We start from the raw sequence: 15562 nt of genomic DNA on the forward strand, positions 1-15562 counted from the left end.
AATAAACCAAGCAACTCAGTCAGATGCATTTTAAACTAATTTATATTAAGAAATTTCTGGGCTCAAGGTTCACAAAAGCTATAAATTGAGTGTAGATCTTGCATTCTTCAATTTTATCTAGTTGAGAATTTTCATAGAATAGTGCAGCGCAGATATGATGGTTTAAATAAATCTTCAGTAGAAAGAAACAAATAATGTTTAACAACGCATAAATCTGGTTATGAGCTCTAAAAACAAATGTCTACTCTAGCGTATCAAATGAGTATTTTAACTGAAACTTAAAAAATATGCATCAAGTGGCCTAAATTTTTTGATGGAATAAAAACGGAAGAACAAAAGTTACGCTTATGCTCATGAAAATAAGCTTTCTATTCCTTTAGGACACTATGTTCCGCCCAAGTGAGCCTGGTCTGGGGTTGATTCTTACCCATATTGTTCCATATGGGGTCCCAATGTCATTCGCCTCCTCGAGGTGGTGCTGGCTGCGGTAAAATGGATGACATCTCTCCCCCACGGAAGAAAGGCCCATGGTAAGATTGTGGGAGCTGGGCCGGGGGCTCAAAAAAGCATTGATTTTTGTTCATATTGTTCCATATAATTCAATGTTCTATGCGTTTATATTTGATAGATGTTTGTATAATTGGCAAGAAGTTTTAAACAGTCCTGATGTTCTTAAAGTGATATCGAGTCTAAAACGGGCGAAGTCGTGTATGTCACGACTACCTTTGAGAAATTTGGGCTCAAAGTTTTTGAATAATTCAATCAATACAATGTATTTTAGAGGTTATAACAACAAATAATCCCAGCCAAAAAAATGTATTAACGAGGTCAAGTTAGCTTAAAAACAGCGGCAGCAGATTGGTACCACGAACCAGACAACTAATTAGAACCAAAAATAACAGCTACTCCTAGGGTGAAAAAGAACATACAATCATCTGAAATTAAACTGATTACATGGGCTTGAAAAAATACAAAAATAAGCCCTACGCAACATTTCCCCTTTTAAAAATATTGAATCTTAGTTCGGAATTTTTACTACCAGAAAGTTTTGTTTTGGACAACACTACAGCCGATCCGTGGCTGGTGATAGTTTAACAAACTTTGAAAACTAGATTTTTGAGCCGGTTTTTTGTTGCTTTCTCTTTTTTGGATATTTTACTAGCCCCTCCTTATCTTCTATAATCCCAATTTTTGGAGCGCAGTCCTTTTTCTTGAGCTTCGCCACGACCAAGTCTCGATCTGACTTCCGGAATCTTGACATGAGACCAATATTTGTTTTCTTTGCCGCCACGTTTTTTCGCCCTTGCTCTTTCGGAGGTCCAGTCTGGTCTAGTTCTGCGTCCGCCCATTTCCCGCCCCAGTTTTGCTCTTCCGGGTTTTCAATCGCTTTTTGATTCAATGGCTCGCAGCGACCCACTGGATGCTCACTATCTTACGTTTGCAGCGCCAATCTGCGCTTGCTTTGCCCCGTTTTCTAGCTTTAGCTCGACCGACATGAAAAAAAAACAAGCCTGACTTACCAATCAGCATAACTTTGTTTTTGTTTCTCGAATTTTGCACTTCAGGATTCACAATTTTATTGTTTTAGTTTCAATTGAAAATTTCTAAAAAAACTTGCAATTGTTTGGGGCCCCGATTCAATAATTTCCAAACATGTCGTAATTAAGATCTTATTTTTCTTTCTTCTTCTACAGACGAACTTAGAAAACGAACCATCTCATATCTTTCAATGAAGTTCAATTTAAGCACTTTAATCCAAAATTAAACATTACTTTTCTGCATTCTTCGATGGTTCAAACTGTTCATAGCACAATGTTTAACGGTTATCTTGCTAAATTTGTGATTATCTTACTGTCATCAATTCAATCAGGTATTTGCTGCTATCTATCTTTCATAGGGTCGAAAAATTATAAAGACGCAAAATTCTTGATGCTGCAAAATTTTCAAAACTACATACAATCTCTGCACACAAAGGCAGGATCTATGATAGTTCGAGTGATGGAAGGGTTTTGAAAAGTTTTTTAAATTTTTCTCAAATATTTGTTAAGCTTGTGAATAATTTGGCTTTCCGAGCTCCCTCAAAGCAATATTGACAACCTATTTGCAAAATTTCTGCGCCATAAGCAATTGTTAAAAACAGCCCAAACATTTTGTTTTTCGGTACTTTTTGGGAAATTTTGACAAAAAAATTCTTTGGCGCGCGCTCCCCGTCAAAAATGGTAAGCATTGGCAACAAAGATGCCTATAGAAAAATTTCAAAGTTTCTAGGCGCCCCAACTCCCCAATTTCGGCGTCAGACTAAATACGCCCCTGAGGGTTTGACAACATTCGTTGGTAAACATCTGATTTTTTTTCAAAACAATGGAACTAAAAATTTTAAAACTAATATTTATACAATGACCACAAAGGTAAAAAAGAACCAAACACTAGTAGAAGTGTTTGGCTAGGCAAAGTCAATCAAAAGATTTTTGATCAAATTTAAAAAAAAATAACTATTTTTAAACTTTTTTGACTTTTTAAAATCATGACCTTTTATGTTCAAAAACGCTATGTAAAGTACAAATTGAAATATTTCTCCAATGGTAGTGTGTAAAAAATAGCCAAGTGCTTGCTTCAGTCCCATTTAGAATGAATTAAATTGCATTTTTTTTCTAGCTTGACAGTATAAAAATTCTATCAAAATTTACCAGAAAAAAGTCGAAATTTGTCTGGAAAAAAGTTACGCTAAGTAAAAACAATCAGCCTGAAAATCAGAGAGAAAACGACGATTGCTAAAAAAAATCATCCAGCAATTTGACCAATGGCATATTTAGGGGGCGGGCGGGCATTATGCCCCCTTCTCAGGGATTCGACCCCCTCACCAACCAAAGGGTCCCGCTTTTGGTATGATTTTTCGATTTTGTTTTCGAACCACCAACCCTAAAAAATTGTTGGTGGCGCCTTTGGCGCCTATATATTCTAATTTTGAAGGGAGCGCGCGCCTATAACGCAATTTTTCGGTCAAAATTTTCCAAAAATTGCCCAAAGACGGCCTTTTGTCCGTTTTTTTTTTCAATTTTTTTTTGTTTAATTAGCGCTCGTATAGTAACTTAGGAGCGCCCGGAAAAATTAACATTACGAGGCCAAACTGTGCACTGGATAGGTGCAATTTTTGATGCCTGTAGTTTCTGGAATCCTAGAATAAAACTAGTTGGAATCTAGAACAAAATTTCAACAGCTTCAATTTTTGTGTTCAATTCTTACTTTCATCAATTCAATGATCAGGTATTTTAATAGAATTTTTCATTTCAAAATGATTATGGAGTGAAAAAATTGCAAACTTTAGCGAAAGACGCAAAATGTTGCTTCATTGTCAAAACTAAAAAGTAATTGATCTCAACACAAGAGCGAGGAAATCTCGAAAGAGAGGCAAATTTATTGAAACTTTGTCAACTTCCATAACCATAAAATCAAATTGATTTTTTGACCTTTCTCAGAATAAAAAAAAACCTGCTTTGCCAAATTTTCTGCGCTAGAGATGATGTAAAAAAAATTGAGGTCGAAGCTACCGTTAGTTTGTCATGTTTTGGCACTGTCTTCAAAAATAGTAAAAATTGGTGCCAAAATTGCAGAAAAGTTTCCACTCATAGAGAAACTGCTCTTAGGAAAGTTTAAAACCAATGAAAAAGAGCAGATACTTCTCTTTTTTTGTTCTTGCTATGGTCTAAACAGCAGTATATTTGCTGCTAATTTTCTAGGAAGTAAACGCAATGATGTTTTCAACAACTATTGACGGTAAGTGTAGAAGGTAAGTGAGTCGAGCTCTGAAGAAAGCCCAGCCCAATTTTAAACTTTTGCTAAAATCAATAGTCCAGATTCATAAACACAACTGTTTTAAACCAAATAAAGCAAGCATTGGAAGACATTTAGCATAAATAAATTATTAACTCGATTTTTTTTATTTTTCGAATAAAAAAAGACTAAAACAAATGGACTTAGTACACATGAACTTAGTAACTAGCGAAATCCAAATCTAAGTACACATGAACTAAGTAACTAACGAAATCCAAATCTTAAGTACATAGATAACTTAACAACAAATTTGGAAAATTTTAAAACTGATCATGTTCAGCATGTTTTGTCATCTCTTCTGCTCTCTACCAAGTCTATTTCAGGCAGTCATTTGAAAAAAAAAACTAAATTATCAGCAAAAAAATATATATTCGTTTCAAAAATTTTTTTAGGCATTGCGACTAAACTGAACAAAAAACAATTGGTTGATGTGCAACTAGCGCACAAGATTTTGACTACATTAAAAATGTATATAATTTCTTTTTTTTTCTGACCAAATTGAATCGTTTTTGACCTCTGAGTGATGAGTAGATCTGAAAAGTGTCGCAAATCTTTATAAACATTGTGCCGATAAAAAAAAATTGAAAAAAAAGGAAAACAATTTTTTTAAAACCCATTAAAACATGCTTAAATATAAAAAATTATTTAGAAGAAGCAAAATTAATTTTTTGCGGCCTTAATTAAAACGTATCTTCCTATTATATGTCTGCTCGGTCGGTTTGTAGCTCAAATTTGGACTCTAAGTCAAAATATTTCTTTCAAATCGGTTCTTCGCGACACAAAGTGATGTTTTAATTTTTTTGTATTTTCAATCACGACTGCAAGTGCTTCAATTTATATCATTTGACCCATTCCAATGATTATTTTTTGTACCTGATTTTTCGCGGAAAATAAAAAAAATGCGTGTTTTCACGTTGTTTTCTGTGGAAAATTCTGTGCTGAAAAGTTGTCACAATTAGCAAACTTTTATAGCACATTTACTAAAAACTGCTCGTGTCAGGGCAAAATTTGTAAGACTGCTTTTTAAGGTCTATGGGTAAGTATTGTGTTTGCTTTTGAAAAAAAATGATGAAGTTTCCAAAAAAAAACATGTTCATTACTTTTCGAAAACCATCACTTCACATGCTATGTAAATTACAAAGTGATATAATTTGCGTATAGCACAGTTTTAAATAGACTAAATAGCTACCTCCATTCAATTTGGATTTGGTTCTTAGACGGATTAAATCTCCGCTTACGAGTTTATAGCACAAAACAAATCTCGCGGTAATTGTCTCAAAATAATGGGACAATCTTTAAATTCCAGACTTAACAAAAAACGACCATGACAGGTTTAAAATTTTTTTAAAAAAATTATTTCTGGACTATCGATTTGGAAGATAACAAAAAAATCCAATAAGAATTTCTATTTGAAAAGCCGAAATTTGTCTGGTGAAAAAAACACCCCGAATACAATTATTCAGTTAGTTTTCTTCAAAAATCGGAACAAAACCAAAGATGGCAGAAACGCTAAAATGACTACTTTTTGCTAAATTGACTACTTTAAACCTCAACGTAAAACAACCGCACATAAAGTGTTTATACCTTTGGGTTCACCGCGTTGAAATCTTTAAAGTGAAGAATTGATTGCTCTACTTGCTTGTCAAGAAATGCCAGCATGTCAATTTTTTACCATGTGTTTTTTTAGCTCAGTCGCAGATAGTGTTGAACACGTGGTCCTTCGGAGCCAAGTCGAATGAAGTGGCATGGAATACTCTGGCAGAGACTGGAAGTCCCTTGGACGCTGTGGAACTGGGCTGCAATGTGTGCGAGGAAAAGAAGGACCCTAGTGTACTTTAACCCAAACTTCATTTTTTCAACACAACAAAAATGATTATTAGCAAATAACTGGCTTTTGCCTCTGGTTTAGAAAACTAATATTTGTGATGAAAGTTCGGATCTCTGATAGCGGCCAAATTTCAAAAATTTTTAATCGTTTTTCTTTTTGTGTTTTCTGATTGGTGAAAGTTTTTGGTTTGAAATCAATCAGATAAAACTACCGTATAAAACAGGGTGTTCGTTTGATCGCGATAGAGTCAATTTTAGAGAAATTTTTCGTAGCAAAAGTCCCCAAACCCACCAACATAAATGTAAGTGACAAAAACACGGTTGCTTGCATCTCTTAATTGTCTCTGCTATTCATGTTTCATATAAGTCATATAGTGAATGATGTTTTTCAGGACTGTGACGGTAGTGTGGGGTGGGGGTCCCATCCGGACGAGGCAGGAGAGACCACTCTGGACGCCATGGTGTTCGATGGCACAAATGTTAGACACAATTATCTATTTTCAAAATCTATTCTTTCGTTTTTCTCGACTTTCTTGCACATCCATTTTCAGTAAAAGCTACTTTTTATTTAGCTCTGCATCGATTTATCAAGCATTTTCCTTTTGAATGAAAACAAGTTTAAATCATTTGGGTTTCAAAATAAAACATCTGAGCTGGTATATCATTTTATTGCATAAAACAATTTTTTAAAGCATGGTTCATTTTCAAACCTACATTTTTCTCAAGATACAAACGGGAGCAGTGGCCAATCTGAAGAGCATCAAAAAGGCAGTCTCGGTAGCTCGTTACGTCATGAACTCGACTCAGCACTCGCTCCTCGTCGGCCAATCAGCGACCGACTTCGGACAGCAGATGGGATTTACCCTCGAGAGTCTCTCGTCTTCGGTTTCCAAGTCGGATTACACCCAGTGGAAGGATAATAGTTGCCAGCCGAACTACTGGAGGAAGGTGGTTCCAGATCCGATTCATAGCTGTGGGCCTTACCAACCGGCGTCACCGTCTCACTACGTTGCTAAAAGTTAGTGGTTTTCTCCTTTCCAATAATGAAATCATCAAACAAATGAGTAGAAAGAGAATTTAGAGATAAAATTTAATTCTCTCTAAGTAAAATGTTGACTAGCTTCTTTTCTGCAAATTAAAGTGTTCCTATCTGTTTTTTTTTTTCAAATCAAAGTTAGAAATGATGGTTTTTTAAAATTGTGCAGAAAAAGGGATGAAAGAGTACCGTTTTCCGCGTAACTAGGTTCGGAACTGTCTGCAGGCATTCTGCAATAGCCAACTCAACGTCTTTTCTCAAAAATTCTGGACATCGACAAAAGTGCGCGAAATCAAATTTCATTATGATGCCATTATTCGGTTTAGTTTTGGTAATTTTTTGAGGAAAAAAAGTAAATTGTTTGCAAAACAAGTAAATGCACCAAGTTTACGCTGCAATACTGAAAACAATTAAGCTTAAAATTTATCTTCAACAGAATCTCAAAACATGGAGAGAGAAGATAAAGACCACGACACTATCGGGATCATAGCAGTCAACAAAAATGGCAACACAGCTGTCGGACTCACGACTAACGGGGCCGACCACAAAATCAGCGGCCGAGTAGGTGACTCGCCCTTAGTCGGAGCGGGAGGCTACGCAAGTGACGACGGAGGAGCTGCAGTCCAAACTGGAGACGGAGATGTCATGCTGCGATTCTTGCCGACGTTCCAGGTATAAAAGACATGCTAAGAGTTTCAGTTGAGCTCTTTTTTTAAGCTTTTTCAGCTTTAAAAACTAATCCTATAAATTATTGATCAAAAATCCTGTGGCTCCACATTTTTAAAATCTTTTTATTAACGTTAAAAATGCGCTGAAATAAGCTCATTCCTCAAAAAAAACTTGTTCTTTACTTTTGTTCATATTCTCGTTCCTATTCAAAAAAGTTGGTCTTATTCATTATTCTACATTTTTATCACTAGTGTCGTTCTCGTGATCTTTTTTCCTCCGAGAGCCACTTTTTAAAAAAATGAAGCCATCATTTTTTGTGAGCGCACACGTGAAAATTTTCAAAAGTGTTTTTTTTTCTGCTGATTCCAGGTGGTGCAATTGATGAAACAAGGAGTATCTCCTCTGAACGCCACTAGAACTGCATTGATGGACATTTACAAGTTCAACCCCGACTTCAGCGGGGCTATTGTAGCTGTGAACACGAAACTGGAATATGCGGCTGCTTGTGTCGGGTTTTCCCAGTTCGAGTACTGTGTTAACACTGGGAACGGAACTGTTATTATAACCATGGGCTGCAGCGCCCAAGATTTATTTTCATAGAAAGTAATTGTATTTTCATATGAAAAACTCGTACACAAAAAGAGCTTTTGAATAAAACCTGCTGTTTTGAAGCTTCTATGTTAATCGAGTCCTCGCCAAAAGTATCATACCGGGTTGAAACTTGAAACTTGAATTCTTGAATAAGTACATTTAACAACAGCAGTCATGAATTATACTAACAGGGGCTCAACTCATGGTCCGTAAGGCCCCTCCTGGTCCGCCCCATAAAAATACCTATTAAAATTGGGTTGAAGAGAAAAATAAGAAGATAAAAAGAAAAGAACCTGTCATAGATGAAAACCTCTGGATCAGCGATTTTTCAGAAATCTAACATCGCTGTAGATTTTGTCCCTGATCAGTGGCCCCTTTTGCCTGACCAGACAAAATTCAACACCACTGCAATCTGAGGAGTATTGTACAGTAATTTTTCAGAGCTTTGCTTATATTGGTCCATACCAGGTTCGAGGTTGTGGTTTTAATTTCAGAACACTGTGACCATACTTGGGTATATATTCGTTTCAAAAATTTTTTTAGGCATTGCGACTAAACTGAACAAAAAACAATTGGTTGATGTGCAACTAGCGCACAAGATTTTGACTACATTAAAAATGTATATAATTTCTTTTTTTTTCTGACCAAATTGAATCGTTTTTGACCTCTGAGTGATGAGTAGATCTGAAAAGTGTCGCAAATCTTTATAAACATTGTGCCGATAAAAAAGGAAAAAAATTTTTTTAAAACCCATTAAAACATGCTTAAATATAAAAAATTATTTAGAAGAAGCAAAATTAATTTTTTGCGGCCTTAATTAAAACGTATCTTCCTATTATATGTCTGCTCGGTCGGTTTGTAGCTCAAATTTGGACTCTAAGTCAAAATATTTCTTTCAAATCGGTTCTTCGCGACACAAAGTGATGTTTTAATTTTTTTGTCTTTTCAATCACGACTGCAAGTGCTTCAATTTATATCATTTGACCCATTCCAATGATTATTTTTTGTACCTGATTTTTCGCGGAAAATAAAAAAATGCGTGTTTTCACGTTGTTTTCTGTGGAAAATTCTGTGCTGAAAAGTTGTCACAATTAGCAAACTTTTATAGCACATTTACTAAAAACTGCTCGTGTCAGGGCAAAATTTGTAAGACTGCTTTTTAAGGTCTATGGGTAAGTATTGTGTTTGCTTTTGAAAAAAAATGATGAAGTTTCCAAAAAAAAACATGTTCATTACTTTTCGAAAACCATCACTTCACATGCTATGTAAATTACAAAGCGATATAATTTGCGTATAGCACAGTTTTAAATAGACTAAATAGCTACCTCCATTCAATTTGGATTTGGTTCTTAGACGGATTAAATCTCCGCTTACGAGTTTATAGCACAAAACAAATCTCGCGGTAATTGTCTCAAAATAATGGGACAATCTTTAAATTCCAGACTTAACAAAAAACGACCATGACAGGTTTAAAATTTTTTAAAAAAAATTATTTCTGGACTATCGATTTGGAAGATAACAAAAAAATCCAATAAGAATTTCTATTTGAAAAGCCGAAATTTGTCTGGTGAAAAAAACACCCCGAATACAATTATTCAGTTAGTTTTCTTCAAAAATCGGAACAAAACCAAAGATGGCAGAAACGCTAAAATGACTACTTTTTGCTAAATTGACTACTTTAAACCTCAACGTAAAACAACCGCACATAAAGTGTTTATACCTTTGGGTTCACCGCGTTGAAATCTTTAAAGTGATAACTTGAGAATCAAATTTTTTTATGGAGTTTTTGCGTAGTTTTCTCTAATAGTGAAGAATTGATTGCTCTACTTGCTTGTCAAGAATTGCCAGCATGTCAATTTTTTACCATGTGTTTTTTTAGCTCAGTCGCAGATAGTGTTGAACACGTGGTCCTTCGGAGCCAAGTCGAATGAAGTGGCATGGAATACTCTGGCAGAGACTGGAAGTCCCTTGGACGCTGTGGAACTGGGCTGCAATGTGTGCGAGGAAAAGAAGGACCCTAGTGTACTTTAACCCAAACTTCATTTTTTCAACACAACAAAAATGATTATTAGCAAATAACTGGCTTTTGCCTCTGGTTTAGAAAACTAATATTTGTGATGAAAGTTCGGATCTCTGATAGCGGCCAAATTTCAAAAATTTTTAATCGTTTTTTTTCTGTGTTTTCTGATTGATGAAAGTTTTTGGTTTGAAATCAATCAGAAAAAAACTACCGCATTAAACAAGGTGTTCATTTGATCGCGATAGAGTCAATTTTTTTTAGAAATTTTTTGTAGCAAAAGTCCCCAAACCCACCAGCATAAATGTAAGTGACAAAAACACGGTTGTTTGCATCTCTTAATTGTCTCTGCTATTCATGTTTCATATAAGTTATATAGAAAATGATGTTTTTCAGGACTGTGACGGTAGTGTGGGTTGGGGGTCCCATCCGGACGAGGCAGGAGAGACCACTCTGGACGCCATGGTGTTCGATGGCACAAATGTTAGACACAATTATCTATTTTCAAAATCTATTCTTTCGTTTTTCTCGACTTTCTTGCACATCCATTTTCAGTAAAAGCTACTTTTTATTTAGCTCTGCATCGATTTATCAAGCATTTTCCTTTTGAATGAAAACAAGTTTAAATCATTTGGGTTTCAAAATAAAACATCTGAGCTGGTTTATCATTTTATTGCATAACACAATTTTTTAAAGCATGGTTCATTTTCAAACCTACTTTTTTCTCAAGATGCAAACGGGAGCAGTGGCCAATCTGAAGAGGATCAAAAAAGCAGTCTCGGTAGCTCGTTACGTCATGAACTCGACTCAGCACTCGCTCCTCGTCGGCCAATCAGCGACCGACTTCGGACAACAGATGGGATTTACCCTCGAGAGTCTCTCGTCTTCGGTTTCCAAGTCGGATTACACCCAGTGGAAGGATAATAAATGCCAGCCGAACTACTGGAGGAATGTGGTTCCAGATCCGATTCATAGTTGTGGGCCTTACCAACCGGCGTCACCCTCTCATTATCTTGCTAAAAGTTAGTGGTTTTCTCCTTTCCAATAATGAAATCATCAAACGAATGAACGAATGAGTAAAAAAAGAATTTAGAGATAAAGTTTAATTCCGTCATAGGTAAAATGTTGACTAGCTTCTTTTCTGCAAATTAAAGTGTTCCTATCTGTTTTCAAATCAAAGTTAGAAATGATGGTTTTTTAAAATTGTGCAGAAAAAGGGATGAAAGAGTACCGTTTCCCGCGTACCTAGGTTCGGAGCTGTCTGCAGGCATTCTGCAATAGCCAACTCAACGTCTTTTCTCAAAAATTCTGGACATCGACAATAGTGCGCGAAATACACGGGTAAAAATTTCATTATGATGCCATTGTTCGGTTTAGTTTTGGTAATTTTTTGAGGAAAAAAAGTAAATTGTTTGCAAAACAAGTAAATGCACCAAGTTTACGCTGCAATACTGACTACAATTAAGCTTAAGATTTATCTTCAACAGAATCTCAAAACATGGAGAGAGAAGATAAAGACCACGACACTATCGGGATCATAGCAGTCAACAAAAATGGCAACACAGCTGTCGGACTCACGACTAACGGGGCCGACCACAAAATCAGCGGCCGAGTAGGTGACTCGCCCTTAGTCGGAGCGGGAGGCTACGCAAGTGACGACGGAGGAGCTGCAGTCCAAACTGGAGACGGAGATGTCATGCTGCGATTCTTGCCGACGTTCCAGGTATAAAAGACAGGCTAAGAGTTTCAGTTAAGCTCTTTCTTTTTGAGCTTTTTCAGCTGTAAAAACGAATCCCATGAATTATTGATCATAAATCCTGTGGCTCCAAAGTTTTGATTTAATAACGTTAAAAATGCGCTCAAATAAGCTCATTCCTCAGAAAAACTTGTTCTTGTTCATCATTTTGTTCATTTTTTTGTTGCTATTCAAAAAAGTTATTCTTATTCATTGTTCTAACCAAAATATATTTGTATCCTTAGTGTCGTTCTCGCGATCTTTTTTCTCCGAGAGCCACTTTAAAAAAATGAAGTCATCATTTTTTGTGAGTGCACTCGTGAAAACTTTCAAAAGTGTTTTTGTTCATCCTGATTCCAGGTGGTGCAATTGATGAAACAAGGAGTATCTCCTCTGAACGCCACTAGAACTGCATTGATGGACATTTACAAGTTCAACCCCGACTTCAGTGGGGCTATTGTAGCTGTGAACACGAAACTGGAATATGCGGCTGCTTGTGTCGGGTTTTCCCAGTTCGAGTACTGTGTTAACACTGGGAACGGAACTGTTATTATAACCATGGGCTGCAGCGCCCAAGATTTATTTTCATAGAAAGTAATTCTATTTTCATATGAAAAACTCGTACACAAAAAGAGCTTTTCAATAAAACCTGCTGTTTTAAAGCTTTTATGTTTGATCTTGGTCGATTCGTCACCAAAAGTATCATTCCGGGTTGAAACTTGAAACTTGAATTCTTGAATAAGTACATTTAACAACAGCAGTCATGAATTATACTTACAGGGGCTCAACTCACGGGCCATAAGGCCCCTCCAAGTTCCGCCCCATAAAAAGACCTATACAAACTGGATTGAATATCTCTGGATCAGCGATTTTTCAGAATCTAATATCGCTGATTCTGTCCCTGATCAGTGGAGTATTGTACAGTAATTTTTCAGAGCTTTGCTTATATTGGTCCACTCCACACCATAGTCGAGGTTGTGGTTTTATTTTCAGAAAATTCTGACCAAATTTGGATATTTCCAGACCGCCGCGGTCAAATTTTAGTAATTCGAGACTATGAGTTATAAGAAAAATTATCCTAAGAAAATTTATCCAACGACGCAACCTTCATGACTGAAAAAACTTTGACCAGGACAGTCGCGACCGAAGCAAAAGCATCCACGACCGATTCGTCCATTCGAAATTTTGTGGAGATGTTGGCTAGGTCGGTTAGGATAAGAAATAATTTTGACTCTATGTGACAGTCAGGGGCGGATTTAGGAGGGAGCGGGGGCGGATGCCCCCTTCTCAGGGATTTAGCCCTACCAACCCAAAGGGTCCCCACTTTGTACTATTTTGAGATGTCCATATTTGACGACGGACCCTAAAAATTTTCTAAAGGCGCCTTTGGCGCCAATATTAACTAATTTTGAGCTCCCCCTCAAAATTAGAACATATATGCGCCAAGGGCGCCTATAGAACTTTTTTTTTGGTCAAAATTTTCCAAAAAGTGCATAAAAACGCTTTTTTGGCCTGTTTTTCAAACTTTTGCCGGCGGCGCACAAATTTGGCCAAACCAGGGTCTTTATAGTACTTTGAGAAAGCTCGGAGAATCAAATTGGTCGACCTAAAAAAAAGGTCAACAAACAAAATTTTTTTTAAAAAATCCGCCCCACCCCCTCGAGAAAATCCATGATCCGCCCCTGGTGACAGTTAAATTTGGGTAAATTACACAAAAATTCGAGCTGAGAAGAACCTAGTGAATTACTTGAAAAAAAATTACACAAACAAAAATATCTAAAAGTTATAACACTAAAAATTGCTTGTTCAAAAAGTAAATTTGAGCTCGACAGTTTTTAGTACCCTCATTTCTCATGTATACCGACGTATTATTTGGAAAACATTAGAGTAAAATCTGTGACAAATATGAAAACACAAACTCAATGAATGGCTTAAAAGATAAACAAGTATTAAACTTCAAGTAAACGAAGATTAAAAGAAAACAAAACATGAGCCACCGGTATTTGATCTTGGAAATGTTTTTGGTGTTTGACGTTCAATTCAAAAGTCAGAAATCACGGTAGAAACTCTTTAAAAAATAAATCAAAATATTTACTTTGGTATCAGTAGTGTTTTAGCTTTTAAGATTCTGTTCCAGAAAATCGCATTTTCGCCGGGTTCTATAAAGAATGCCTAGCCACGTTGTTTTAAGTTTCATCGACATGCAAATTTCGTTCTGTTCGTTTAAGGGAATGATACAAGTCGTCGCAAGAACAATACGAGGAAAATTGTCTTAAAAAATAATTATTCCGACAATTTGAAAAATAAGGAGGAACTTTGCATTCAGGTGTGTTTTCGTTTTTTCTTTTTTTCTTTTTGTTTTCCAAGCAAAATGAAGTACCTCACATAGTAATTGGAATGGGTCCAATTCTATATCAAATTAAAGCCCTTTGCATTGTGATACGAATGACTTACATAACAAATTTAAACAATTTTCTGTGTTGAAATTTTTGAACTTTGGTCTAACTTCGAGCTTATAAGGTTTGTCAAAAAAAAAATTTGCAGCATTAAAATAGCTCATTTAAGCTTAATTTGAGCCATGGAAATTTTTTAGCGCTGTTTTGGGAATGCAAAATATAAAATATTATTTTTGGGAGTTTTTTTCTTTTTTCGTGTCATTTTTCTACAGAAACTGATTTCCAATTGGCCTTGTTGACTATGACTGTCGAATATATCTAATCTATATTTTTCGTTCAGATCTTACTATCACATCTAACAGAAAAAAACGACGCTATTATGAAAAAAAAATTGTGTTTGTAAAAACCATGGACGAGTATTCTGTGCTATTTGCACAGTTACCGGCTATCCTTACTCATATTTGACGTGAGACGAATCAATTTATCAAAAAAATTTAATAAGAAATCGATAAATCAAACTTTTAAAAAATCCAAAAAAAATTTTCTTCCAATGTTTCCTTCTCGGTAATGCATGGAGTAACCCAAACTTATCAAAACTTTTCCAAAAGTTTCGGGGCTGGTGCGACCGAAAAAAGGTCTGATTACCAAAGAAAAATGTCGCGGCCGAAGTGGTTACAAAAAAGTTCAGCGCCCCGAGCAAATTTTGCCTGCGTTGAAATTTTTCTTTTGCAATTTGATTTCTCGTGCCGCTTTAAGTGCTTTACAGTGCGTCCACCGGCGACCTTAAGCCAATAATTAACTCAAATTCTGAAGAAAAAATGGCTAAACCTTTTTGAAAAGTGGCTGAATTGTCTGCGACTGATTTGTCAGCATAATTTTGCCTGAATTGTCTGATTAATTGGCTGAATTTTATTTGGCCGAATTATTTGTACGCCATTTCAATATAACAAAAAATTGCTTCTCATGATAATTAAGTTTTTAATTCTTGTTCACTACCTTATTTTAACTTCACAAAAAGCTTTTTGAACATTGTTTAAAATCATTAACTATTTATTAGGCTGTCGAGCCATTTTTGATACCAACTGTCGATAATTTCCAGCTTGCCTATCAGAACAGAAACAGACATTGTCCGCGACTATAAAAATAGGAAAGTTTATAGACTCGATTAGTTAGAATTTTGTAAAGGGCTTGTAATCGAAATGTATAAAAAAGCAATCATCCTCTTGTGACGCAAGGTGTCTTCACTCTAAACACACCAGGTCCTCTGCTGTCTGTAGAAGCTATTTTCTAAAGGTGTTCGCAGCTAAACATTCTAGTCTCGTTTGTACTCAAGTAAACTCAAAGACGAGCACAGCATCGCAAGACTTTGATGAAGGTTTTTGACGTTTCTGATGGTCTGTAAACAACTTGAGACGCTCAGTTTTTGGCTTGATTGCAAGTTTTATTGTTGAAAATTTATA

General features: G+C 35.9%; 2 protein-coding genes across 2 annotated transcripts; both read left to right on the forward strand.

Moving 5' to 3' along the window:
* Positions 1 to 1745: 1745 nt before the first annotated feature.
* LOC134846862 (N(4)-(beta-N-acetylglucosaminyl)-L-asparaginase-like) lies at positions 1746 to 9985 on the forward strand. Its single transcript, XM_063864303.1, has 7 exons — positions 1746 to 1870; positions 5519 to 5661; positions 6051 to 6137; positions 6385 to 6676; positions 7131 to 7366; positions 7733 to 7934; positions 9834 to 9985. Exons 1-7 carry the CDS (start codon positions 1789 to 1791, stop codon positions 9983 to 9985), a joined length of 1194 nt encoding a protein of 397 aa, XP_063720373.1. The 5' UTR covers positions 1746 to 1788.
* LOC134854605 (N(4)-(beta-N-acetylglucosaminyl)-L-asparaginase-like) lies at positions 9867 to 12368 on the forward strand. Its single transcript, XM_063870943.1, has 5 exons — positions 9867 to 9976; positions 10368 to 10454; positions 10702 to 10993; positions 11459 to 11694; positions 12067 to 12368. The coding sequence occupies exons 2-5, from the start codon at positions 10434 to 10436 to the stop codon at positions 12295 to 12297; spliced, it is 780 nt and encodes a 259-aa protein (XP_063727013.1). The 5' UTR covers positions 9867 to 9976; positions 10368 to 10433; the 3' UTR covers positions 12298 to 12368.
* The last annotated feature ends 3194 nt before the right edge of the window (positions 12369 to 15562 follow it).

This window comes from Symsagittifera roscoffensis, chromosome 1 (assembly GCF_963678635.1).
Source record: "Symsagittifera roscoffensis chromosome 1, txSymRosc1.1, whole genome shotgun sequence".
NCBI lineage: Eukaryota > Metazoa > Xenacoelomorpha > Acoela > Convolutidae > Symsagittifera > Symsagittifera roscoffensis.

What these genes read in the sequence shown, in the direction of transcription:
- LOC134846862 (XM_063864303.1), top strand. Translation starts at nt 1,789, where the DNA reads ATGGTTCAAACTGTTCATAGCACAATGTTTAACGGTTATCTTGCTAAA. An exon ending in ACTGTCATCAATTCAATCAG is followed by an intron (nt 1,871 to 5,518) that starts GTATTTGCTGCT and finishes GTGTTTTTTTAG; the next exon opens with CTCAGTCGCAGATAGTGTTG. An exon ending in AGGAAAAGAAGGACCCTAGT is followed by an intron (nt 5,662 to 6,050) that starts GTACTTTAACCC and finishes GATGTTTTTCAG; the next exon opens with GACTGTGACGGTAGTGTGGG.
- LOC134854605 (XM_063870943.1), top strand. Translation starts at nt 10,434, where the DNA reads ATGGTGTTCGATGGCACAAAT. An exon ending in TGGTGTTCGATGGCACAAAT is followed by an intron (nt 10,455 to 10,701) that starts GTTAGACACAAT and finishes TTTTTTCTCAAG; the next exon opens with ATGCAAACGGGAGCAGTGGC. An exon ending in CTCTCATTATCTTGCTAAAA is followed by an intron (nt 10,994 to 11,458) that starts GTTAGTGGTTTT and finishes TATCTTCAACAG; the next exon opens with AATCTCAAAACATGGAGAGA.